Raw genomic sequence first — 27,209 nt, forward strand, 5'->3', positions numbered from 1 at the left:
ATATAAAACCAAAAAATACATAAGCAATATATATGTGAAAAACATATAAAACAGTGTAACTCTTAGTTAATTAAAGATATAATGATAATAAACTCAAATTTACTATATTTGAATGTTATATAGCTTCAGTGGGAGTTTCTCTAGCCGACAACAACCACTATGAGTCTAATTAGTGATACAGCGTCTTGTTCACACTTCCATAATTGTCCAATACTTTGTTGTCGCATAGAACATCCTCTACCTAGTGGATCCACTTGCTTACCTTACATTATCATCTAAAAAGTAAGAAACTTTCATAGCCATGATGGCTACATAGTTTATATGGGGACTTGAGTTATCTGAACTCTCATACCCACATTGATGCTCAATACTACTCCTAAAACATGCTTTAGCTCACAGTTTTTACTAAAATTTCCTTCCTTTGGGTTGAGATAATTTACAGAACCTTTATCTTAAAAAGCTTCTTTTTGGAATCAATGTTCCTCTCTTTAGTTAAAAACTCTTTTGAAACTCCATAGTTTCCTTGAAACTTAAGTGTAAAACATTTATCAACCTTTAGGGAATACTTAGTCCCCTTTTATTACATTAGAGGAATGAACACAATTCTTGCTGTTTAATTAACTTGAAACTTTAATTTAATTCTTAGGGAATACTTAGTTCCCTTATATTCATTTGATAAATGAAATCAACCTTACACTCTTTTAAAACTCTTTATTTTCCTTTAAACTTAAATGTAAAAGATGTTATCAACCTTTAGGGAATAGTTAATCCCATTTTATAGAAATGAACTCAACTCTTGCTCTTTACTTAACTTGAAACTTTAACTATTAGGAATACTTAGTTCCCTTATACCTTTTTGAGAAATGTACTCAATCTTTACTCTTTTCTTTAACTTTAACTTGAGCCTTAAAGAAAGTTGAAATGTTTAAGTAAGACTCTAAAAACTTGAAAACTTTACTTTTACTCACTTCATAGTTTTAGACTAGACTTCTTACTTTCTTGGCATTGATCCAAACCTCCCTTGAATTTTGATTATGGATTCAAGGATCATGATCTGATGTTTATGGATGGTATCATGATGATAAATGTACTCTAGAGTGTTGGAATCCACCAGTAACGAAGGGTACATCACTTAAGAACTACTACAAAAAGATAGGGAAAGAATGGAGTCTCCTGGGGGGTATGGGCGCTTTGAGAGGGGCAGAGCACCAGATCCTGATGGAGAGAGGTTTTCCTCGGGCATGGCGCACCAGATCATGACAAAACGACTCTGTCCTGAGCGGCTTTGGAGACGCAGTGCTCCATTGCTTATTTGACAAGTTTTCAGACATTCTTTTTTTGTTTTTGTCTCTAAACCTTCCCAAACACTCATGAATTCCAACCCAAACACTAATGACCCCCGATTAACGCATTACCCAATAGTTTAGACCCGAAAACAAGAACCCAAACTACTAGACATCAGCTACAATTCAACCAACAAGATTTCACAAAGATTCATCAAGAATTTCATGTTCTTCATTCAATATTACAAACTTTAAAGAATTAAAACAATTTGTATGTGGTCGAAAGAACCCAAAACCAAATGATCTCATATACCTTGTTAGGGATCACCCTCGACAAAATAAATGAATGAATTTTTGGCGTTCGTGCTTCTTCTTCTCCCTTCTCCTCTTTTCTTCTTTCTCTCAAATCCCTATATTATTTTCTAAATGTGGAAACCAATTGGGATCATCTTAGACCCCAACTTATTACCCCTAAAAAAAATAATAATTAATTTAGGAAAATATAAAAACACCCTTAACAAATCCAGATTTGGAACTTTCCCGGCTCAACAACCTAACTTCCCAAAGTCATATCTCCCTCATACAACCTCGAAAATTCGCAAAAATGGTGTCAAAACTCCTCCTGAGCTGCGAATTATGGTCGTTTAAAAATGACCAAAACTCACTTTTGAAAATTTGAAATTTTCCAGATTTTCCTTACTTATTTCCAAATTTGAATCTTCTTGTTTTTCTTAGATTAATCTTATTTTATCTAGAATATGAGATATTAGACTCAACATATGAATAACTTGATTTTATGTAAAGCAGTTAAAACATGCAGTATATAAACTTTTAAAACAATGAAAACACTTAGTTTGTTAATCTCAGGACCGAGGTCAAGACCCTAGCAGAAACCGACATCGTTGACCTCTCAGAGGTCGCAGACAAGCCTACTTACGTCGTCATTACATTCGTTAGGTTACTTTTAGAAGAAAATTTGAAACTTTGTGTTTTGTTTGAAGTGTAAATAGACATCATTGTTATAACATGCATATATATATATATAAAAATAAGTTCATTGCTCATGCGTATAAACCATCTAATAAAGAGTCATTCAATCTTGAAATAAATAGTCTTATAGCATTAGTAACAATTGCCAAAATTCCACCATTACATAAGTTTTTAAAAAATAGGAAAGAAATACTAGTGGAACATGATCCACTAGCCTAAACCTATTACTAAGCTAGAAGCATAATTGCAGACATGCTCGAATGAATGGGGACCTACAAAGTCTTGATGAAAAGCTCTGATTTCCGAACAGCTGCAATGAATGTCTTCAACACCCTCATAAACCTGTACCTAAAATACTATAATGTATGGGATTAGTACACACTTGTACTAAGTATGGATGTATGCAAGTACACACCAAGGAAATGCATGATTAAAAAGAACTCTCTCCTAACGATATGAATTATGGAAAGCCAAGTCAGTTGGCCTTGCCAAATCTGATCAGGAAAGTCATGCTATGGGAGTAACATCCATCATCATTCTTTTAGTATTTCACCCAACACATAACATATTTCATATATAACATACATATATAGCATACCATTCGTTTTTATACCATCAGACATTGGAATCACGGACTTAACATTAGGACTTCCCAAATTAGGGCTCATCATATGGGACCTCATCTTGGGAGCCTTCTTTATCTAACACAGAGTCTACTTCTTTCATTTATACGTAGGTCACATTATTCATTTCATTCATTTGTAGACCGATATAAACACCATATATACCTAGAATGAAGATTAAGACACTCAACGGAATAATAATGTGCAATGACCAAGAATAACCTAATGTCATTACCCGAATCTGATTTCATCTCCTGATTGTCGTGCACATACATCTTTAGTATCATTCATTTCATTATATTTCATACTTTGAGGAACTTAAACTTTAACTAACATAGATTATGTGAGCATCATGAAATCTGGTGTCTTCCCCACACAGAAAAGAGGTGGAGTCACTGGATAAAGTGAAACCAAAACATCCCTAGATATCTTAGGTGAAAAACCACTGGCTAGTTCCCTATGTTGGAAGCATAGTTTAAAGACTAGGAGATTAAGGGAGAACCATGCCCACCTTTGATCTCATCTCATGAGAATTACGTGAACCTCCACCGTTGCAGAAAAAAGACATCACCACTCATACCTAGCAAATTATAGCTCCATTTGAAGTTCGTATTTACATTTAACTCACATATCATCGAAGCTTGGTTTTAGCATGAGGTAGTCATAGCTTATTATATGATTTATCATCTCTTCTATACGTATTAAGTTTGAATTGTCCTTACACTTACATATACATTGTGATTGAGAATTGACTCTTTATATTCAAAAATCTCTTAGGTGAGTAGTTTTGGTGACATTATATTGGTGTAGGTACATCTTGTCTCACTTGAATTAGCCTCATATTGTGGTGCCACCTGTTCTTTCTTAACATCTTTTTGTTTCGTCTTTACTCACCTTTTATTATTTGTTCACGGATAACATATACATGCTATTTTGAGATTTACATGGAGGGACATTGATTTTAGGCGTAGATACATCTTGTCTCACTTGTACTAGCCCATCCTCATGTAGCAAATCTTTATTTTCTTATTCATCGTCTAGCATAAATACACTCACTTAGAAATTTCATTTTAGTGACTGGTTTTTAGGCGTAGATGAAGCTTGTCTCACTTGCTCTAGCCTATAGTGATGTAGTCACTCTTTTTTTGCTTATTAACTATGAATTCATTCTTAACACTTTCTTTTGGAGTACGCTTGAGATTTGACTCTACATCATTCTACACTCCCATAGGTGAGTACATTTGGTAACATTTTCTTAAGGCTTGGTTGAGACTTGCCTCACCATTCATCTTTGCCTCTTATCATGTTATCACTACTTTCATTAGCTTTAGCATATTAGATCTTCATAATTACTCACCCCATTACGTGAATGTTTAGTTTTTTCATATGTCAATACACTTGTCCTTTTAAGTGTGTATCACACTCTTACTTAACCCCCCCCCCCCCCGAAGTCACATAAATTCATTACATACATATTAGGATCACTTACTTTTAAACGTACGCTGGACTTATGAATCCATACGTACAAGCCATTAGGCTTCATTTATAATTCATTTAAGTGACTCATACTTACCTAAGATTATGTGGTACAAGACTTATGCATCTTGTAAGTATGCCAAGGTCTCTAGTTCTATTCCTATGGGAAGCATTTGTTAAATATTTATTCACGTAAGACTTATGTATAAACACGGATCTGGGCAAGGGAACCCTGTTTCAAATCCTTTTACTCTCATATTAAGTTTTTGATTTGTATTTTCTGCTTGGAGACTTGAGGTCGAATCCCAGCACCTACAATTCTTTTTCCTTTTTTTTTCTTTCCTCTCTTTTTCGATGGGGACCAAGAGGATGTGGTATCGATACCCCACAGCCTCATCTTATTTTTATTTAATTTTTCTCCCAACTTCCTCACCGATTAGAGAGGTTGTGGGTTTGATTCCCACACCCCTCATTTTAATTTTCTTCCATTTTTCTCCTATCTCCCTCACCTATCCAAGAGGTTGTGGGTTCGATCCGCACACACCTAATTTTTTTTATTTTTTTCCTCTGTCATTCCTTCACTTCAGCCTTATCCCATTCCTAATCCCCCTTATCTCATTTTTATTATTGGATTTTTAATATCTAGCATATGGTGAGGTCTTGGGTTCAATCCCTTATGACCTCACATCTTTAAAAAAAATAAAAATTTTAGTATCTCACTTGTTGCTATTCTGGAAATTTTGTCACGGTTTTAGTCCATTTTTTATCATCATTTATACGTTAGATTCTTAGGTAATTCGCTGGATATTTCGTACATTATTATGTGCACCTTTTCCAAGTAATCTTATACAAAAAACACAATTCTTTCACGTGCCATTTTCATGCTCCAAAACATGCCCAAGAACACGGCTACACACATATTGCACAAATTTTCATCATCACATAAATCCGAACATACATACATGAAAATAATCATCATGAAAACATCATATCCCTAATTTCTACCAGAAAACATACCCAACCTACAACAATCGATGGGAGCTAGTGACAGGGACATGCAAAGGGGAACATTTCTAATTTTTGGATTAGAATTTGAGTAAATTTTGGGGGTCTCTTGGGAAATGGACCAAGAGGAAGAAAACCCATACCTTTTTATCTTTGTTTAACACATTTTAAATCTGATCTCATATGATGCCAACTCCCACGAAAAACAAATGCTTCTCCAACAAAACTCACGCACAAACCATTTGAAAAATGCTTTCGCCTTCCCTTTTAAGCTTAGTTTTTCTCTTAAGTTTTTATGTGCAAGTTCTTCAAGTGATGAACTTTGATTTTCTTGTTCCTTTTTGCTGATGACGTGAGAATGAGAGTGAGAGACGTGAGAATGAGAGTGGAGCGAGATAAGAGTAAGCTTAGGAGTAGGAGTTTTAGTTGAAGATTTAGTCCAACTAGGACTCTTTGTTATTTATTTATTTTATTATTAATTGTTTCTTAAAAATCTGATTTTCCCTTACTTTAATCAGAAATTTAAATACCAATTAATTCAACTCAATCATTAAATATCAATTAATTCAATTTAATCATTGCTTCCACCAAGGATCGAATCCGGGTGAAGCCTAACTCGCGAAAATGGGTCAATTCGGGTAAACCTTACCTGAACTATCAACTATTTTCAATAATTAATTACTTGATTAAATATATAGGATAATTACAATACTACCATTATCTTTGAAAACACCATTTTATCCTTAGACCCTCCAAACTTAAGACTACCCCTTTCAAAACTGATTAAGACTCATTCGAGTGAATCTTATTATTTAGGTGCCCTACATGGCTAGACCCAACCTTGCCTAGATAAAACAAACTCAGTAAGTTGGTTGGCTTGGCTGATGCATAGGTGCAGAGGTCTGGTTCCACGCGTATTAATCAGTGTGAACCTGGTCTAGTCTAGACATTCTAATTACGTTAAGCATCTTAGCATAGTCAATTTTGGGTTGTTAAAGTTAAAGATAATGCAATAACAAACACAACTTTACTTATATGTAAGTAATATAATTTCTGTGGGAGAGTTTTTAACCGATAATCACCACTATGAGCCTTAGTGGTGACACAACATCAACCCACACTGCCAGAACTGTCTGATACTTTAACGTCGCATAGATTTACTTAACTTAGTGGATTGTACAACTTATGTTACGTGAGCATCTACAATGTATAACCCGTTAATACCCATTATGGATACATGGTTTCCATCGACACTTGAGTTAATATGAATTCTCATCCATATAACAATTCCTCCTATCTAACATTCGTAGTCAACCCCTTCAATTCATTTGAATATTTATGACATTTTTTAGTCCTACGACCGACTAGATTACATTTATAATTTCATAGATGAATTCAAACTTGTAACATTCCTTCTGGGCTCGACCACTTATCTTTGATGGGTTTTATACTAGATAACAACCGCTACGTCTAGTATTGAATGAGGCTTAATTTAGCGTTCATTACTCCTAAATTTTTAAGATATCTTAATTGCTCTTCTTTTTCTCTAATTTTCCTCTTCTTGAACTCTCTAATAAATCCCAAGGCTTTATTAAGGATTTGTAAGACTTACCCACGTCAAATATGATGAAAAAATAGTACTTAATTTGTTTTAATCTAATTGGGTAAGGAAAAGTCCAAAATATCCCTCACTAGCTTAGGTAACTTTCTTAAATAGTCATAATAACTATTTACGGAGCATATTCCCCTCTTACAAACTCAAGATATACGCAACTCAGTGGCGTTGGAAAGAGGTTTCCAAGGCCTTCTATTAGGTATACTATGTGCCACTTAACTCTTCATGTACTGAAAGTTATGATTGTCCGAAGTTGTCCCAAAATGTAACAACTTAAGACTAACTTGATAAATTCTCAATTTATATATTTCCAATTTAGCGATTTCTAAATTTTACTATATCTATGGAATGATGCTACAATTTCATAATGTATAGTATCATATTAAAATATTTGGTGGTTAGATAAACAAGACACAAATTTCATTCGATCGTTTTAAAAAGTTCTAATGAAATATAAAGAGTAGGAGAATATTCACAACTGGTTTATATATTTTCAATTGCATTATGATTTAGTATTTCTTACTGTTACAATATTATTTCATTTTTTATAAGCTACGAGTATATTTTAGAAGTCTACAAATACTCTAGAACATGCACAAATAATTTTAAATTTTAAATTGAAGCACTTAAACTATTTTGTACATGAATACGAGTAAGATATAAAATATTTTCATATTGTCAAAGCTAAGAGTGGAAGATCTTTTATTAAGCATGACTATATTAGGATATATACATGATTAAACAATTGCAAATTAAGAAAATCTATAAATACCAGAACAAAAAATTTACCTAATAAAATTTAATCAATTTATATATAAAATTACTAAAATATATTTCCCAAAAGAATGAGATAATGAAAACTTTATAACTAATTCAATAACATCAATCTAATTAGGAAAATATGTAATTTGTAATTACTATTGTTAGAGATTGACAACGAGACAAATCAACTAAAAAAAGAAATTTAATAAATATAATGATTTTTGTTAAAATTCTACCTTATAAGAAAATCATCATAAATATTATTACATTTTTGTTATTTAAGTTCATTTTTATCAAATAATATGATGATTTTCTCGCTATAAATAGTTGGTTAGAACAGAAACCAAATATCACATCTTCCTATATTTTCAATTCATCAATTTAGCCATGAAAATATGTATTGGTCGCAAAATAATTGTAATTGCAAGGATACAAAATTCAGAAAAAAGACAAGTAACATTCTCAAAACGACGCATTGGCCTATTTAAAAAGGCAAGTGAGCTATGTTGTAATGATCCTCTTAGTCGTTTTAGAAATTTTAATTAGCATTATTATATTAACCTTTTTAGTAGATTTTGTAAATAATTTATATGACTTATAAGAATGAGTGACATAATTTTTAGATTTAATAAAGGATTATTTTGTTGCTAAGAATAATGAAAAAATAAAAAAATAGAAAAAAAAAAGAAAATCAAATAAATAAAATAAAATAATAATAATAATAATAAAAAGGGCAAAGTGCCCTAAATGGTTGAAGTCGCCGCACACGCCTTTTGAGAAAAAAAATGATCGGTGGAAAAAAAATACGCAGATAAGAAAAGAAAAGAAAGGGAGAAAAGAAAAGGAAAAAGGAGTAGAAACAACGATATTTTTATCTCGAGATATCAAGGTAATTATTCTTATCCTTTCTATGAAATTTTTATGTAACTAGGTATAGATTTTTAGGTTAAAACGTGTATAATTTACACTAATATGTGAACTTGTGAACTTGGGATTATAAATGTGTATAAGTATTATGGTTCAATCATTGGACAATGATTAGTCCTAATCATTGGACAATGATTACTCCAAGATTAGGATTATTAATAGTGGAACGATAAATATGAATTGGAACATTGAAAATAACTGGTTTCAGCAGACAGTTTTGTAGTCCGCCATTGATGTGTTGGGCAGTTAGTTTCGGCTTTAAATATTTTTATTTGATTTATCATATTAGGATTCAAGTTTTGATATATTGAGGTATGTGTTAAATAGTATGTGCATTATGATATATAAAAATCATTATAATTATGTTATTCGGAGAATTAAGATTTAACCCTAAACTTGAAATTCAGAAAATATGAGATTTGATCAATTGGTTGGAATAATGATTTAGAAATTTTATTATAAATTTGGATGAGTTTTGGGTCTAAGCTAGAGATATAGCAATATGAATGTTGTTAGTTTCGAAATCATATCGTGGTTATTTATTTGAATAGATTTTATTGGTTTGGAAGTCAACCAAAAGATGAAGTCTCAAGTTCTGGAGTCATTGTTCGACTATTTGAGGCAAGTGCATTTCTAAACTGTTGTTAAGTGTATGAAATGCGTGTATTTCCTTGTGGTATATGTTTGTGAGTAACGGGATTAGTGATGGGTTGACTTTTCCACATTGATTAATTCTAATGATGAAAAAAAAAGATAACAAAAGGCAATGTGATCAATTGTTTATGTATGCTGTTTTGAGAAAGGGTTGAAGGCTTGTTGAATAATTGTTGGTGTTACTTCATGTTTGTGTGGTTGTGAAGTGTGCGATGTTATGAAAGTGGTCATCCCCTCATTATTTGTGTGAACTTGTCATCTGCATTATTCTGACGCATTGGTTGTCACAAGTGTTATGTGCATTGAAAAAAATGAGTACTTAAGAGGATGTACCATTTCGAGGGACGTATCACGCGCCGCGATGGATACTATATTTCGAGGGACGTATCACGCGCCGCGAAGGTTACTATATCGATTGCGCCGTGACAGATGCTTGGACAGATATGTCCCCCATGGGTCACCGACTGAGAGACAACGGGTGTGTATTACTAGGTCAGACATGAATCATTATACTTGACATTGCATTCCATTGCATTGCACATACTTATCATTAGTGAATTTGATATCGTGTTTTGCTGATCTTCTCATTGCCTTTCTGCGGAACTTGTAATTGATCAATATTGAGCTTGTTATTGCGGATATGTAATTTGTTAAAGTGTTGTTGTTGAGGATATTTAATTTGTCTAACTGTTGTTATTGAGCTACGTGCTATGTAAATTGAGAGCTGTTAGGTTGGGTTGATTTAAATGCAGGTTGTAGTTGTGGAGGTTCGGTTGGGGATGGTAATAGTACCCGTATTTCATCCCCTTAGCCTGTGTTTAGAGGTTTACTTGCTGAGTACCGTGTGGTTTGGTGCTCACCCCTTGCTTCTATAAATTTTTTGTAGGTTACTAGCCCGGACATTGTGATATTTCTCTTCTCCTTGTCTGAGGTTTCTTGGAGATTTGAGAGGTAGTTGTTTGTCGCCTCAGCGTACTTTCTTTCTCCTTAGTTATGATTTTGTTCTATTCTAGAAACAAGTTCATTTGAGATTAGCGTTTCTTTTGAATCAATTGTAATACTTTAGAGGCTTGTACATGTGACAACCAGGTTTTGGGGTATAATGTAAGTTGATAGTAAATTTTCCACATTTTAATTGTAATAATTGAATTTTAGGCTTACTTGTCTTGGTGGGAAAAGACGAGTGCCATCACGTCCATTTTTGGGTCGTGACAAAAATGGTATCAGAGCCCCAGGTTCATAGGTCTCACGTCTGTACAAGTCGAGTCCAAATAGAGTCTCGATGATCGGTACGGACACGTCTGTACGTATCTTCCAGAGGCTATAGTGACTTTTAGGAAATATCTTCACTTCTTGGATCACTATTGTGCGTACTTGGTCCCATTTTGATTCTTATCGCTTCACTCCATTCGCTCTCGTTTATGTGATGACTCGTGCGTAGTTCATTTTGTGAATCATTGGCATGTCGTGTATTGGTTTGATGTTAAATCTGGTATTAAGGTGAAAATGATATACTTATGAAACGAATGCGTTATCATATTTGAAAGAGTTGAGTAAGGTTAGTTATCATTGTAAAATAATAATAATAAATATATTACTTAGCCGGTATAAGCAAAATATGGAGTGGTTCTACAATTTAAAGTTAAATATTTGAAGAATTAACTAGATATTAAATTGTGTAACCTTGAAAATACAATTGATATAGTTGTCATACCATTAATGAGCTACTCAACAAATGATGTTGCACCAATTCAGGTCAGAATCCCTTATGTGGTTTCATAGATTGAGTGTATATTAAAGAAGGTCATGATACGACTATTACAATGGTACTGATGGGTACTTGGTTAGAATTATGGAGTGTGTTACTTTTGATATTGACCTTGCTTACTAAAGAATACATATAGCTTGGGTTAGATACAAAACTAATCTTGTAATATTTTACAGGTATTTGATGGATAAAGTGTGTGACCTATTTGAAAATGATTTTCTCAATAGATATGATCTGTTCTAGTGGTCGATGTAACGAATTTTCACGATGTGTTACTAATGGTACATGAAAACGGACATGTTGATTGTTAAGTGCAAATACTAACTACTTTAGGATTTATCTGTTGTATTACATGCTCATACGATAAGATTTTGTGTTGAATTCATATTCAAGAAACCAACTAGCTTGTTAGTACGAGTGGATGTGTTAAGCATTATTTATAAGGAAGCTTTTGGTGGTGGATCTTTTGTATGATATTTATATGTTCAGGTTGTGAATTGTATTTTGTGGATTGTAAATGAGTGGTGATTCCATCGCAAAGTCCAAGAAATTGGATCAATATGGATGATAAACTTATAAGTAAAGGAAGTCTCAAAAAGTATACTTGTGTGAATGTAATTGAGAATTTCAGTAAGAATGTGCATATAAATTGAGTAAGTACCTTGGATGGTTGGCATAACTAGGTTTGGATTGTCATGTAAATGGAGAGGTTAAATTCGTTGTGAGGGAAATGACGAACTAAGAATGATGATTATTTTATGATGCATTATGATTGAAATGCAACTATATCATACGGGTGTTGGTCAAACCGATTTTTTTATGGTAATGACGAATTTTAAGTATCTAAGGTTATGGTTATTTCTATTTCATAAGTAGTGTGGTTTTGTGGTAATGATTAAAAGGAGTTGGGATGTCATCAAATAAAAATTGAAAAGAGCTAGAGACATAATGGAAAGAATTAGTGGTAAATAGTTTAACTTTCAGAGCGAGGATAAAACTAGGCTATTGTACATTGTTTGCAAGGGTTAAGGATGTATCTTCAAAGGAATTTGGAGAATTGGGTTCAGAGACAAGTGATTTTACCTGTTTCATCCAGATTATGGTATAATATAGTGTAACAAGTTCAACAGATTGATTAAACAAAAATAAACTATTGGATAAAACTTGAGAAAGGAGGGTACGAACGTTCAACTCGAGTATGATGATTAGTTCTTTTGTGGTTTTGAATTGGTAAGGAGTACGATACGATTTTTAGAAAAATATATGGTAGGGTCAATGAAGAGGCGATCAACAATGAGTAAAATACGTTGAGTAATTTTTATTTTTTTTTGGTATGAGCAAATGTTGTAAGATAATGGGATTGTGTTACATGGTTGGGATCAAAACTTCAAGTTTACATGGCAAGTTTAGATTTGTGATAGTGTATCTTGTCAAGGTATGAATTGGTAAGGTCAGAAATGATCGATCACATTGAGTATGAAGCATTTAGAAGGACTTAAGATTGAGTAGTACATTTGGTTACTTTTGATATAAGGTTTCTCATATTGTTGGCCAAAATAAAAAAAAAGACTGGTATGTGAGTTAGCAAAAAGGAGAAAAATTATGGTGTATTGAAGAGTTCAAGTTATTTGAAATTTCCGTCATGAAAAGATTTTAAGAAAGGCAAAGGAACAATAAGACCTCTCGTACAAACATTGGATTCAGATGTGATGGTTGTAGTGATTTCGCCTTTGAGTATAGATATGACTATGAGATGTGAACTAGTTCGGCACCTACTTACTATGAGTTTATTATTAAGTTTTCTAAATATTATGTTTTGATTAGATTACAATAAATGACGTAAGGACGATTATACATGGTTATGTTGAGCTAGATTGTTCAAAATGTGATTAAGTAACAAATGGATGTTAATTAGTGTGGACCTACACTTTTACATGATTAATGAGGATTGGAGGGGATTAAAATTATTTTGTTGACGAGACAACATAGATTGTTATAATGTGTTACATAGGCATTTTATGGTGAGTAGAGGTTATGAACTATAGTATACATAAATATTGGAGTGATCAAGGGTTTCTTTGAGTTATCACATGAGGTAAATGATGGTGGTTGAAAATGGTATGTGAAAGTTTAAGTGAAGTGGACATTAAGTGTGACTTAATTATTTTACCCTAAAGGAGAAATATAGATTTGAAATTAGTGTTATCGGTCTTGGGTGTGACTTATATCTATTATTGGACGCTTAAATGGAAAGATAAGAAACCATGGTTCAAAGTCTTGGAGACTACAATGTGCTTGCTAAGGAGAACATGATACGTAATGACGGTGTGAAAGTAAGGTAAATGGTTGGTGTGGTTATGATATTTGTTAACATTAATTGTGTTGGCTTTGATTGAGTACTGTGAGAAGTATGCAGGGTTTACCAAATCCAGCATGTGTAAAATTGTAATGGAGATCAGACTGGTTGATTTTGGGTAGAAAAAAAATTAAAACAAATAAATAAATAAATTGAGAGATGTAGTCAGATGAATGAAAGTATTGATATGGGAATTATGGAGAAAGTATCTAGTGTTATTCGACCTTGATTCCGTATATTCTTAAGTTGACCACCTACTTCATTTCGGACATGATTTGGAGTATGATTCATTGCATATGCCCACATTTTTTTTAACATCTATGGGTGAATTCCTAGTGGTGGATCGGATGTACCGATCCTTTTATGTCTCCTTGATAGGGTAGGATCCTTGGTTAGACTTGTTCACTTCGCTTATGGCATATTTGATGTTGTTTGAAAAATTAGAAATATATCACTATTTTTATATGCACAACTTTGCTTATGGGAACTTACAAAAGAGCTTTCATGAATAGTTATAGTTATCCGATAGTGTTGTAAAAGGTTCTGCATCCTAGCGTGTACCATTTGTAGGGTGCTTACTTGATCTTGTTCTTCATTTGATTAGATATGTTTGATTATCCCTTGATGAGTATTTGATGTCTAAAGATCAGATTTTCATAGTTTAAGCTCATGAAAAGATTAGGTTGTGACACGGAAATCTTGATAAGGTCTATGATGGTTTGTGTAATAGGTGTATGTGATGGTTGATCTATGTTCACTTCAGATTGTAGTGGGTATGGATTCAGAACGTTATCCTTGTTATGTAAGAAAAGATTTATTGTGATGATTGTGTTATGTTCCAGTGGGTTTCAGTTTAGATTGGGCTCATTGGTTGGTTTACGGCGTGATATGTAAATCTTCCGAAGTGTCATTCAAAACTTCAGTTCTTGGTAGTTGATATTTAATGGAATGTGCTAAAGATGAATTAATCACTTGGAGAGATGAACACGCTTTGAAAATCTTACCTCAAGTTTTTGGTCGTGTTAGTTATTCTTCCTTCACCTACTTTATGTTCGAGGACGAACATGATTTTTAGTTGTGGATAATGTAATGATCCTCTTAGTCGTTTTAGAAAATTTAACCAGCATTATTACATTAACCTTTTTAGTAGATTTTGTAAATAATTTATATGACTTATAAGAATGAGTGACATAATTTTTAGATTTAATAAAGGATTATTTTGTTTCTAAGAATAATGAAAAAAGAAAAAAATAGAAAAAAAACAAAATCAAAAAAATAAAATAAAATAATAATAATAATAATAAAAAGGGCAAAGTGCCCTAAATGGTTGAAGCCGCCACACACGACTTTTGAGAAAAAGAAATGATTGGTGGAAAAAAATACGCAGATAAGAAAAGAAAAGAAAGGGAGAAAAGAAAAGGAAAAAGGAGGAGAAACAACGATATTTTTATCTCTAGATATCAAGGTAATTATTCTTATCCTTTCTATTAAATTTTTATGTAACTAAGAATAGATTTTTAGGTAAAAACGTGTATAATTCATACTAATATGTGAACTTGTGAACTTGGGATTATAAATGTGTATAAGTATTATGGTTCAATCATTGGACAATGATTAGTCCTAATCATTGAACAATGATAACTCCAAGATTAGGATTATTAATAGTGGAACGATAAATATGAATTGGAACATTGAAAATAAGTGGTTTCAGCAGATAGTTTTGTAGTCTGCCATTGATGTGTTGGGCAGTTAGTTTCGGCTTTAATTATTTTCATTTGATTATCATATTAGGAATCAAGTTTTGATATATTGAGATATGTGTTAAATAGTAGGTGCATTATGATATATAAAAATCATTATAATTATGTTATTCGGAGAATTAAGATTTCACCCTAAACTTGAAATTCAGAAAATATGAGATTTGATCAATTGGTTGGAATAAAGATTTAGAAATTTTATTATAAATTTGGATTAGTTTTGGGTCTAAGCTAGAGATATAGCAGTATGAATGTTGTTAGTTTCAAAATCATATCGTGGTTATTTCTTTGAATAGATTTTATTGGTTTGGAAGTCAACCAAAAGAGGAAGGCTCAAGTTCTGGAGGCATTGTTCGACTATTTGAGGCAAGTGGATTTCTAAACTGTTGTTAAGTGTATGAAATGCGTGTATTTTCTTGTGGTATATGTTTGGGAGTAACGAGATTGGTAATGGGTTGACTTGTCCACATTGATTAATTCTAATGATGGAAAAAAGGGATAACAAAAGGCAATGTGATCAATTGTTTATGTGTGATGTTTTGAGAAAGGGTTGAAGGCTTGTTGAATCATTGTTGATGTGACTTCATGTTTGTGTGGTTTTGAAGTGTGCGATGTTATGAAAGTGGTCATTTCCTCATTATTTGTGTGAACTTGTCATCTGCATTATTCTGAGGCATTGGTTGTTACAAGTGTTATGTGCATTGAAAAAAAATGAGTACTTTAGAGGATGTACCATTTCGAGGGACGTATCGCGCGCCGCGATGGATACTATATTTTGAGGGACGTATCGCGCGCCGCGATGGTTACTATATCGAGGGTCGTGTCGTGCGCCGCGACAGATGCATGGACTGATATGTCCCCCATGGGTCCCCGACTGAGAGACAGCGGGTGTGTATCACTAGCTCAGACATGCATCATTATACTTGACATTTCATTCCATTGCATTGCACATACTTATCATTAGTGAATTTGATATCGTGTTTTGCTGATCTTCTCATTGCCTTTCTGCGGAACATGTAATTGATCAATATTGAGCTTGTTATTGAGGATATGTAATTTGTTAAAGTGTTGTTGTTGAGGATATTTAATTTGTCTAACTGTTGTTATTGAGCTACGTGCTATGTAAATTGTGAGTTGTTAGGTTGGGTTGATTTTAATGCAGGTTGTAGTTGTGGAGGTTCGGTTGGGGGTGGTAGGAGTACCCGTATTTCATCCCCTTAGCATGTATTTAGAGGTTTACTTGCTGAGTACCGTGTGGTTTGGTGCTCACCCCTCACTTCTACAAATTTTTTTGTAGGTTACTAGCCCGGACTTTGTGATATTTCTCTTCTCCTTGTCTGAGGTTTCTTGGATATTTGAGAGGTAGTTGTTTGTCGCCTCAGCGTACTTTCTTTCTCCTTAGTTATGATCTTGTTCTTTTCTAGAAACAAGTTCATTTGAGATTAGCGTTGCTTTTGAATCAATTGTAATACATTAGAGGCTTGTACACGTGACAACCAGGTTTTGGGTATAATGTAAGTTGATAGTAAATTTTCCACATTTTTATTGTAATAGTTGAATTTTAGGCTTACTTGTCTTTGTGGGATAAGACGAGTGTCATCACATCCATTTTTGGGTCGTGACAATACTTTATGTAATTCTTATGTTCTTTTTGTGATTTTTCCATCTAGCAACAAGGTTTATTTATGTGGACATCCTTCCGCTGAGTTAATTGTGGATAAGTTTCTTGGAGAAAATCATTTACCCAGTTTTGATGCTCCTAACCCCACTGTTTTAACTCATCAAAATGTCAATGTTGATGAGATCAACAATGAACTAAACATGTTGGAGAATTCACTAGAACAATAGAAAAAATATGGAAAAGCTCTCCAAGGATTAAGGAAAAAACATCCATATGAACAACTCAACTTTTTTTACCTTAAAAAGTTTATTCACCTCTTGGAAACTGCAGATCAAGAAGTTGAAAGAGTAGCGGGCCAACTTATGGAATGTGCAGATGAAGAGGTTAAAAGAGTAGCGGGCGGCCAACTTATGGAGTATGATACGAAATATCCGTATCAAGCTATTGGAAGGTCCCTTTGTCCTTTAAGAGTTGATGACAACAATTCGTTCGATTTCAATGAACCGACATCTGGATCCAATGAATAGATATTTTTAACTTTATTTAAAATTCAGCGACTTAATTGTGTAGTGTTTTGATTTTCATATCTATGATTATGTTTGTTATATTTATGATTTCAATTTCTACATTCAAATATGTTTATTATTTAATGGGATGGACTTTTATTTAGTACTTCCTTCATTTTAATTTCTTTGTCTCACCTTTTTAAGTCAGTTTAAAAAATATAATGTATATTCTTAATTTTTGGCTGCTCTTAGCTTATGCTGTCATATGTTATGCATAAAATCACAAGAATAAAAAGCATTTTGTTACATTACACATATCATTAATTTATCAAAACATGATTAAAAAGTTAGTTTAGTTTTATTTTCATGCTAATTCAAAACAATATACTCAAATCAAAATGAAAAGAGTATGGAGTAATTCTCATTTCAAATTGATGTATAAGTGTTGAAAGAAAAAGTAATAAGAGAATATTCAATAAGAAAATGAAACTCATGTCAAATAGCTCGAAGTGCACCATATCTGCTTCTACCGATTAAATTAACATTACATTATAATCATCGATAAAGCATGTCTTACCACCTCACTACTACTAATACATATTTATTGTCTATAATTTTTACTATTATTTAAATGACAATAAAAATAATTTCAGGTTGTAGATATCTATAAATTAATTAAAAAAATTATTCTTATGATACTTTTTTCACGTGTCTTAAGTAATCAATAGATTTTATGAATTTAGAAATGCTATAGAAGATATCCAAATAACATGAAATACTGAATTGAAGTTCCATACAAATTTTGTACACTAATATAAATTAAACAATAAATATTTTTCTATTCTGAAAGAAAATAGTAGATGGTCTTTTATTTAGCATGGTGTAACACCCACTTTTATGAGTAGAGCCAAGAAGGGAAGGATCACATCTTTAGAGAAATGGTGTCTTGGGCGTGTTGCCGGGTAGTTTCTCTAAGTAGTACTATGTATCTCAAAGATAAGAATTAGGAAGATATTATAGGCTAGTAAAATTGCTGAATTGATTGGCAGTTCCGACTAACTGTGTTGAGTAATCATTCGTACCACAACGTTTTAATAATATAAATACTCATTATTATTTTTAGCTTAGGATCAAATTCCTTAGTATTGAACAATAATTTTAATATTTTATTTTTTGAGTTATGAGTTAAAAGAGGGTTTTGAAGTACTTGAAGTTTCAAAGGGTTTCATCTCCAAATTTGGGATCAGACCCATGGATTCTTAAACCTACATACCCATTTGAATGAAAACTCATTTTTGTATAAATTTCTATATCTTGTATATGTCTAGATAAAACCCCAATTCTAAGGGTGTGATTTTGTGAACATGGATTAGATTATCTATTGGATCTTGCTTGTTGATGGTTTATTTGTTGTTTAATTATCATTTCGTTAAGTACTTGTGTTTGAATTTATGAAATTGTAGTTTCAAACCCCAAGATAACCCTTTTTGCATAATCGTAAGAATACTTGAGATAAACTGAAACAATGAATAATGTGCATAAGCTAAATCATGATATAATTGAAATGATAGAGATTACCTATACGCTAAAATGAGAATATAGATAATTTAGAGTTGAAATACAAAAGAAAAGTCAAACAAAACGACTAAGGATGGAACTACCTATGTCTTAAATAAGCCTCTAAATTTATTAGATTGTCCAATTGACTTGCACCAGCTAGAACTAGAAAAACTGAAACTAATGTTAAAAACAACACAAAGATAGTTATGTCACTAGTCATCATAGGTATAGGACGCGCGATTAATGTTGTTGAACTAATGATTGGTAATCACTCTATGTGTGAGCTGAATGCTGAGGACTAGAACTTACATCACGAGAAGATGTACTAAAGAACGTCAGTTAGCACTTAAAACGTACCGAGCATGAAGGATAGAGTGATACTGAACAATAACATTACTAAATGAAAGAATCTAATCAATAAAATGATTTGAACATAAATAGGATACTAAAAGTACTGTACATGACTAAATTTAAAGCAATGACAAAGTTGATAATATGGAGAAACTGAATACTTACCTATACTGATAACATGGTAAATCTAATAGAATATGAGTGAACTGTAAGGGAGCTTACTAATAAACGACTTAAAACTAAATAACTTAAATGTGAAGTCCGATGTATACAATTTATAGAGAAAACCCAATATACCCTACCTTAGATATATAGGCATGTTGATATGATGAATAAGATGATTTGCACAAAGGGGACTTATATCCTATGGGGCACGTAATTCTGTCAATTGGGGGTGACTTACCCTAGTCCACTCGGTATTGAGATTCCCCTATGATTAAGCAATGAACATGTTATGGATTAAATGTTGTAACACTAGATAACTCAAAACCTGACATGAAAACTGGGAATTTATATATTGATAATAATTCATTCGATAACTGAGGCAGGTTATTATATAACAAAATAACATGTGTAATTCAAGAACTAGAAGAACTACATAACGAGGGTTTTGAGCTTATGCATGAAAATGGGACAAACTGATAATGAATTCATGATAATACGATTTGGATCATTCTAATTGGTAAAACCCAACATTTTTAACATTCAAGAAACCCTAGGTGTTGATTATCATTATTGGAATCATGATTTTGACTGAAATATAGCGGTTTAATGAGTAAAAGGAATCCTCTAGTGTAATAATACATACCTAGTGAAAACAATTATGGGGAAATCTTTTTATTTTGGAGCTTGAACTAATGAAACTTGTACTATTCTTCGAAAGGGTTTGGTCGCCTCTTTCTCCCCTATAATTTCTAAGTTTCTGAGTGTTATGAATGATCTAACCTTGATAAATTCTTATTATGTTTGTAGGCTAAAACAAACAAAAAAACACATACATTAGGGTTGAACGACGTAGTTTAATGGTTCAACACTTAAGGAAGTGACCAAAACACCCCTAGTATAACTGATTTCAAGGTTATGGAATGACTATCGATTAACTGATAGTCTGTGCTTGTCAATCGTCAGTCGTGACAGGACGCTAGTTTCTATGGGTATGATCCGGATGCAGATCACGGTACATGGTCTAACCTAAGGTATGTGGGTTCGACTGTTGGTCAACCATTAAACGGAATTCTAGGACTGAGTTCTAGGGGGTTGCAAATGCTGATAATGAACATATGGCACAGGCGGTGTGTCACCATACGGATTGTGGGTGTCAAGCGCGGGTGTTACCTGCAAGTTCTGAAAATTCTGCTTTATGGCCTGTTTTTGGGTTCGGGGTGTTACAATTGGAGTGGGTTTAATCGATAGTTATATATCAATCTATAAATAGTTTTTAGAAATGCAAGTCTAACATTGAGTTTTGGGCTTGCTTTAGAAAGAGGTTTTCTAACCAAGGATTTATATCAATTATTGTAGTTTTTGGATTGATGTGGGTTCAACTTAAAAGAATGAATGCTAAACGCGATTCTTCCAATATAGCTTGAGAGAGTTGATAAATAAAGGTTCAAGGTTGTTTATATTGTTAATATTGTTGAGTTGCGCGAGAAATTTCTTGACTTGTAATAGACTTGAGATAGAAATCACTTGCATCTAAACTCTAACTTACCTACTGTCATGCCCCCCAGCCTACACCTTGTATGTGGCCGGCACTCACTAACCATTCCTGTCCTTGTGCGAACCCTTGGCCTGACATAGTTAAATCAGTCGAACAGTTAAATCAATATAAGAAACATTCTCATAAAATAACATGATATAAATAACTTGTCCAAAATGGCAAGTATGTCTCATAGAAAAACCTCTGGAAAAAAAGAAGAGAAAGAGACTCAAAACTAAACTGTCTGACTATCTACGAAGCCTCTAAAATATTAAGATGGATGTGGAGACAGACCCATAACATCCTATAAAATAAAGACTGAAAAAAAGAGTAAATGTATCTGCAAAAATACAAGGAGACTCACCACTTACTACGAGTGCTTAATTGGATCAACGAGGCGGCTGATGATATTGATCCTTGTTACCTGTGTCTCCATCATGATACGATGTATGTAAACTTGCATCATTACATTGAAAGTACGAGTATGCGATTTTGTATGGTAACCACAACTAATGCTACCTTGGCCCTACTCAACTAATGAATAACTTCATTTAATATAAAGCAATGAAAACATTTAGTTTGTTAAAGAAAATACAAGATCAAACTCAAATTTAATTATATGTAAGTAATATAATTTTTAGGGGAAATTCTCTAACCGACAACCACCACTATGAGCCTTATTGGTGATACATCGTCTTGCCCATGCTGCAAGAAGTGTCTTATACTTTGATGACGCATAGAACTTCTTAACTTAGTGGATCTACTAGCTTAACTTACATGATCATCTAAAAAGTATGAGCCGTTTATACCCATGATGGCTAAATGGTTTTCTTGGACACTTAAGTTAAAATGATTTCTTATCCACAAACCAATTTCTCCCATCTGACAGCCGTTGTCAAACCCTTCAATTCCCTTCAATATTTTTTACAATTATTGCTCCTACAACCGACTAGATTACATTTATAACTACATAGATGAATTCTAATTTGTACCGTTCCCTCTGGTTGACAACAAAACATCAATGGGTTTTATACTAGATAACAATCGCTATGTCTAGTATTAAATTAGGTGTAATTTCGCGTTTATCACTCCTCAAGTTGTAAGAGATCTTAATTGTTTTTCTTTTTCTCTAATTTTTTATTCTTCTTGAACTCTCTTATTAAACCCAAAGCTTAAATAAGGATTGTAAAACTTACCCATGTCAGATATGACTCAAAAATATTTCTGAATTCGTTATAATATGATTGGGTAAGGAAAAGTCCAAAATACCCCTCACTAGCTTGGGAAACTTTCTTAAATGGTCATAATAACTTAAAAGAAGCATATGTCCCTCATTGAAACTCAAAACATACACAACTCAATGGCATTGCAAAGAGGATTCCAAGACCTTTTACTCGGTATACTATGTACCACTTAACTCTCCATGTACTGAAAGTTATGATTGGTTGAAGTTAACCCAAAAAGTCACAACTTAAAAAAACTTGATAAATTCGCTATTTCCAATTTAGCGATGTCTAAAGTTAACTATTTCTATGGAAGGATGTTACAATTTCATAATGTATCGTATCATATTCAAATATTTGGTGATTCCATAGACAACACACAAATTTCACTCTATTGTGTTAAAAATGTGATAATGAAATATAAAGTGTAGGAGAATATCAAATATCGGTTTATATATTTTAAATTGTGATATGATTTAGGCTTCCTTACATTTACAATATTATTTCATTTTTCATAAGCTACGAGTATATTTTACAAGTCTACAAATGCTCTAGAAGTTGCACAAATAACTTAAAATTTTAAATTGAAGCGCCTAAATTATGTTGTACATGAATAGGTAATATTGTCAATGCTAAAAATTGAAGGTCTTTTATTAAGCATGACTATATGAGGATATATAGACGATTGAACAAGAGAAAATTTATAAAATCTATAAATACAATAACAAAAAATATACCAAATAAAATTTAATCAATTGATATATTAATTTGCTAATATATATGTCACAAAAGAATGAGATAATGACAACTTCATAAATAGTTCAATAACATCAATCTAATTAGGAAAATATGTAATATGTAATTAATATTGTTAGAGATTGTCAATGATACAAATAAACTTAAAAAGAAATTTAATAAATATAATGATTTTTTAAAAAATCCTACCTTATAAGAAAATCAACATAAATATTTTTACATTTTTGTTATTTGAGTTTATTTTTATCAAATAATATGATGATTTTCTTGCTATAAATAGGTGGTTAGAACAAAAAACAAACATCACATTTTCCTATATTTTCAGTCCAGAAATATATCCATGAAAGTAAGTATTGGTCGCAAAAGAATTGTAATTGCAAGGATACAAAATTCAAAAAATAGACAAGTAACATTCTCGAAACGACGTATTGACCTATTTATATAGGAAACTGAGCTATGTACTTGATGTGGTGCTTATGTTGCTTTTGTGATTTTTTCATCTAGCAACAAAGTATATTCATGTGGACATCCTTCCACTGAGTTAATTGTGGATAAGTTTCTTGGAGAAAATCAACCCGGCTTTGATGCTCCTAATTCCACTAGTTTATCTCATCAAAATGTCAATGTTGATGAGATCAACAATGAACTAAACATGTTGGAGAATTCACATGAAAAACAGAAAAAACATGGAAAAGCTCTCCAAGGATTAAGGGAAGAACTTCCATATGAACAACTCAACTTTTCTGACCTTAAAAAGTTAATTGAGCTCTTGGAAGCTGCAGATGAAGAAGTTGAAAGAGTAGTGAGCTAACTTATGGAGTATGATACGGAATTTCCGTATCAACCTATTGGAATGTTCCTTTCTCCTTTAAGAGTTGATGGCAACAGTTCGTCCAATTGCAATGAAGCGCTATCTGGATCCAATGAATAAATATTTAACTTTATTTAAAATTCAATGACTTAATTGTGTATTATAGTGTTTTGATTTTCATATCTATGATTATGTTTCTTATATTTATGATTTCAATTTTAACCTTCAAATATGTTTGTTATTGAATGGGACGAACTTGTATTTAGTACTTCTTTTATTTTAATTTTGTTTGTATTACCTTTTTTAGGTCAGTTTAAAAAATATTATATATTTTCTTTATTTTTGGCTGCTCTTAGCTAAGTCTTTTCATATGTCATGCATAAAATCACAAGAATAAAAAGCATTTTGTTACATTTCACATATCATTAATTTATCAAAACAAGATTTAAAAGTTAGTTTATTTTCTCAATTTTAATGCCAATTCAAAATAATATACTCAAATAAAAATGAAAAGGATATGGAATAATTGCCAATTGAAATTGATGTATAAGTGTTGAAAGATAAAGTAGTAAAAGAATATTGAATAAGAAAATAAAACTCATGTCAGATAGCTTGAAGTGCAAAATATCTTATCTAAAAAAATTAAAATTCTTATTGAGTATAGCATGTATTCGCTAATAACTTTAAAATTAACATTACTTATTGTCATCGATAAAGTAGTCTTACAACCTCACTTCATCTTATACATATTTATTGTTTATAATTTTTAATGTTATTTAAATGACAATAAAAATAATTTCTGGTTGTAGATATTTATAATTTAATTAAAAAAAACTATTGTTATGATACTTTTTTCACGTGTCAAAAGTTATCAATAGATTTTATGAATTTAGAAATGCTCTAGAAGATATCCAAATAACATAAAATACTGTATTAAAGATCCATAAAAATTTTGTACAATAATATAATTTAAACAATAAATATTTTTCTATTCTGAAAGATAATAGTAGATGGTCTTTTATTTAGCATGGTGTAACACCATCTTTTTTTAGCTGAGCCAAGAAGGGAAGGATCACATCGGCAGAGAAATGGTGTCTTGGACGTGCTGCCGAGTAGTTCAACTAAGTAGTACTATGTCTCTCAAAGATCGAAATTATGAAGATATTATAGGCTAGAAAAATCGCTGAATTTATTGGCGGTTCCGAATAACTGCGTTGAGTGATCATTCGCACCACAACGTTTTAATAATATAAATACTCATTATTATTTTTAGCTTAGGATCGAATTCCTTAGTATTGAACAATAATTTTAAGCTTTTATTTTTGAGTTATAAGTTAGAAGAAGGTGTTGAAGTACTTGAAGATTCAAAGGGTTTCATCTCCCAAATTTTGGATCAGACCCATGGATTCTTAAACCTACATACTCATTTGAATGAAAACTCATTTTGATATAAATTTCTATCTCTTGTATATGTCAAGATTAAACCCCAATTCTAAGGGTGTGATTTTGTGAACATAAGTTAGATTATCTATTGGATCTTTGTTTATGATTGTTTACTTGTTGTTTAATTGTGATTTTTTTTAGTACTTTTGTTTGAATTTTTTTGAAATTATAGTTGCAAAACCCAAACAGACCCCTTTTTGCATAATCATAGGCATACTTGAGATAAGCTGAAACAATGAAAAATGTGCACAAGCTAAATCACGATACAATTGAAATGATAGAGATTACCTATACACTAAAATGAGAATATAGGTAACTGAGAGTTTAAATACTAAAGAAAAGTCAAACAAAACGACTACAGATGGAACTAGCTATGCGTAACGACCTGTTTAGTCGTTTTGAGCAGCAGATTTTATTTCTGGAGAAACAGGCTGAGGCGACAGACCCCACGACAGACCGTCATGGGCACGACGGACCATCGCAGGGTCTCGTTTCAAAACACTTAGAAAATCTGAAATTGGGTACTGAAAGTCGACTCTTTGAACTTCGTGACGGAATGGCAGGACGGACCGTCACAGGCGTGACGGAACGTCACAGTCTTCAGTGGAAATCCAGTCTCTGAACCTTGCGACGACCTGCAGGACAGACCGTCGCAGGCACGACGGGCCGTCGCAGGTTGCGTAATCTCATTCTGGGTTGGATTTCTTTATACGTTTTAAGGGACGTTTTTGACTATTCCTTCTTTAATTATAAAGTTAGTGGGTTAATGTTAATAAGTCTAATTACTTGGGGGTTAAAAGAGGTAACCTTAAGTTAATTAGTGGGTTATTATTGACATCTTTTATTCTTAATTATATACTAATCAGGGTAAAAGAAAGAGGGTTTGCATAAAGAAAATTTGAAAGCACAAGAGAGGGAGAAAACGAACGAAAAGGGAGAGAAGAAGAACAAAGCTTTGGGAATTTGCTTGCTTGATCACTAGTCTTCGGTGGAGGTAGGTTATGGTTTCTGTTACGATATTCATAGTAAACTCTTAATAGTGAATGATATGTATTGATAATATTGTAAATCCTGCTATGTGCTTAATTGTATGCTTGCATGAATATAATTATATAATTGTGATTATATAAGCATGATGAAGTTATTGAATCCCAAAATCTTGCAAAACCCTAATCTCTTTGTTAATGATGAGGCCTTGGTATAAAAGAAGGCGTGATGAACTAAAATAATGAGATTGATGATGCCTTGGAAGAAAAGAAGGCTTGATGAATTGATAGAAGGAGATTAGGGGATCGGGTGTTACGAACCGACACGTAGATTTAGGGGATCAGGTGTCACGAACCGACACATAGATTTAGGGGATCGGGTGTCACGAACCGACACGTAGATTTAGGGGATCAGAGTGTCACGATCCGAGACATAGTCGTAGGGGATCAGAGTGTCACGTACCGACACAAGAGGATTAATGAATATGAGGGAGAAGATTGTCACGTACCGACACAAGAGAAATAAAGATAATGAATCTTGAAAGATGTTAATATACTCACTCTAATAAACATAATTCCCAAATGAGTATGGTATTGAGGCTTGAGTTCTCATGTGTGAACTTGACGGTAATTGTTAATGATATAGTACTTGGTGTTGCTACAATTTGAGTATCATAGTTGATTTTATGATATTACTTGGTATATATTGATTTCTATTTTGACTTGGCTGATGATATCTACTCAGTACCCGTGTTTTGTACATACTCCTACTTTTATTGTTTTCTTCTTGTTTATTTGTGGAGTGCAGCAAACGTGTCGTCATCTTCGACTCAACAGTAATTCTAGCCAGTCTTCATTACTCCGGATATCAGTTCCGGCATGGACTAGCTTTTATATATTTTTTAGCTTCTTAGAAACTCTTAGATTTAGTAATTGAAGTAGATGTTCTTGTGATGATGACTTCCAAATTTTGGGGATAATAATAGTTATTGATTTTATTAATGAGTTTAAGTCTTCCGCATTACTTTCTGTTGATA

At 32.6% G+C, this 27,209-nt stretch overlaps 1 protein-coding gene across 1 annotated transcript; it reads left to right on the forward strand.

The window, feature by feature from the left end:
- Positions 1–1,163: 1,163 nt before the first annotated feature.
- Positions 1,164–23,743, forward strand: LOC104645104 (agamous-like MADS-box protein AGL61). Its single transcript, XM_026028802.2, has 2 exons — positions 1,164–1,228; positions 23,437–23,743. Exons 1-2 carry the CDS (start codon positions 1,164–1,166, stop codon positions 23,741–23,743), a joined length of 372 nt encoding a protein of 123 aa, XP_025884587.1.
- Positions 23,744–27,209: the final 3,466 nt, after the last annotated feature.

This window comes from Solanum lycopersicum, chromosome 12, assembly GCF_036512215.1.
Source record: "Solanum lycopersicum chromosome 12, SLM_r2.1".
Lineage (NCBI taxonomy): Eukaryota > Viridiplantae > Streptophyta > Magnoliopsida > Solanales > Solanaceae > Solanum > Solanum lycopersicum.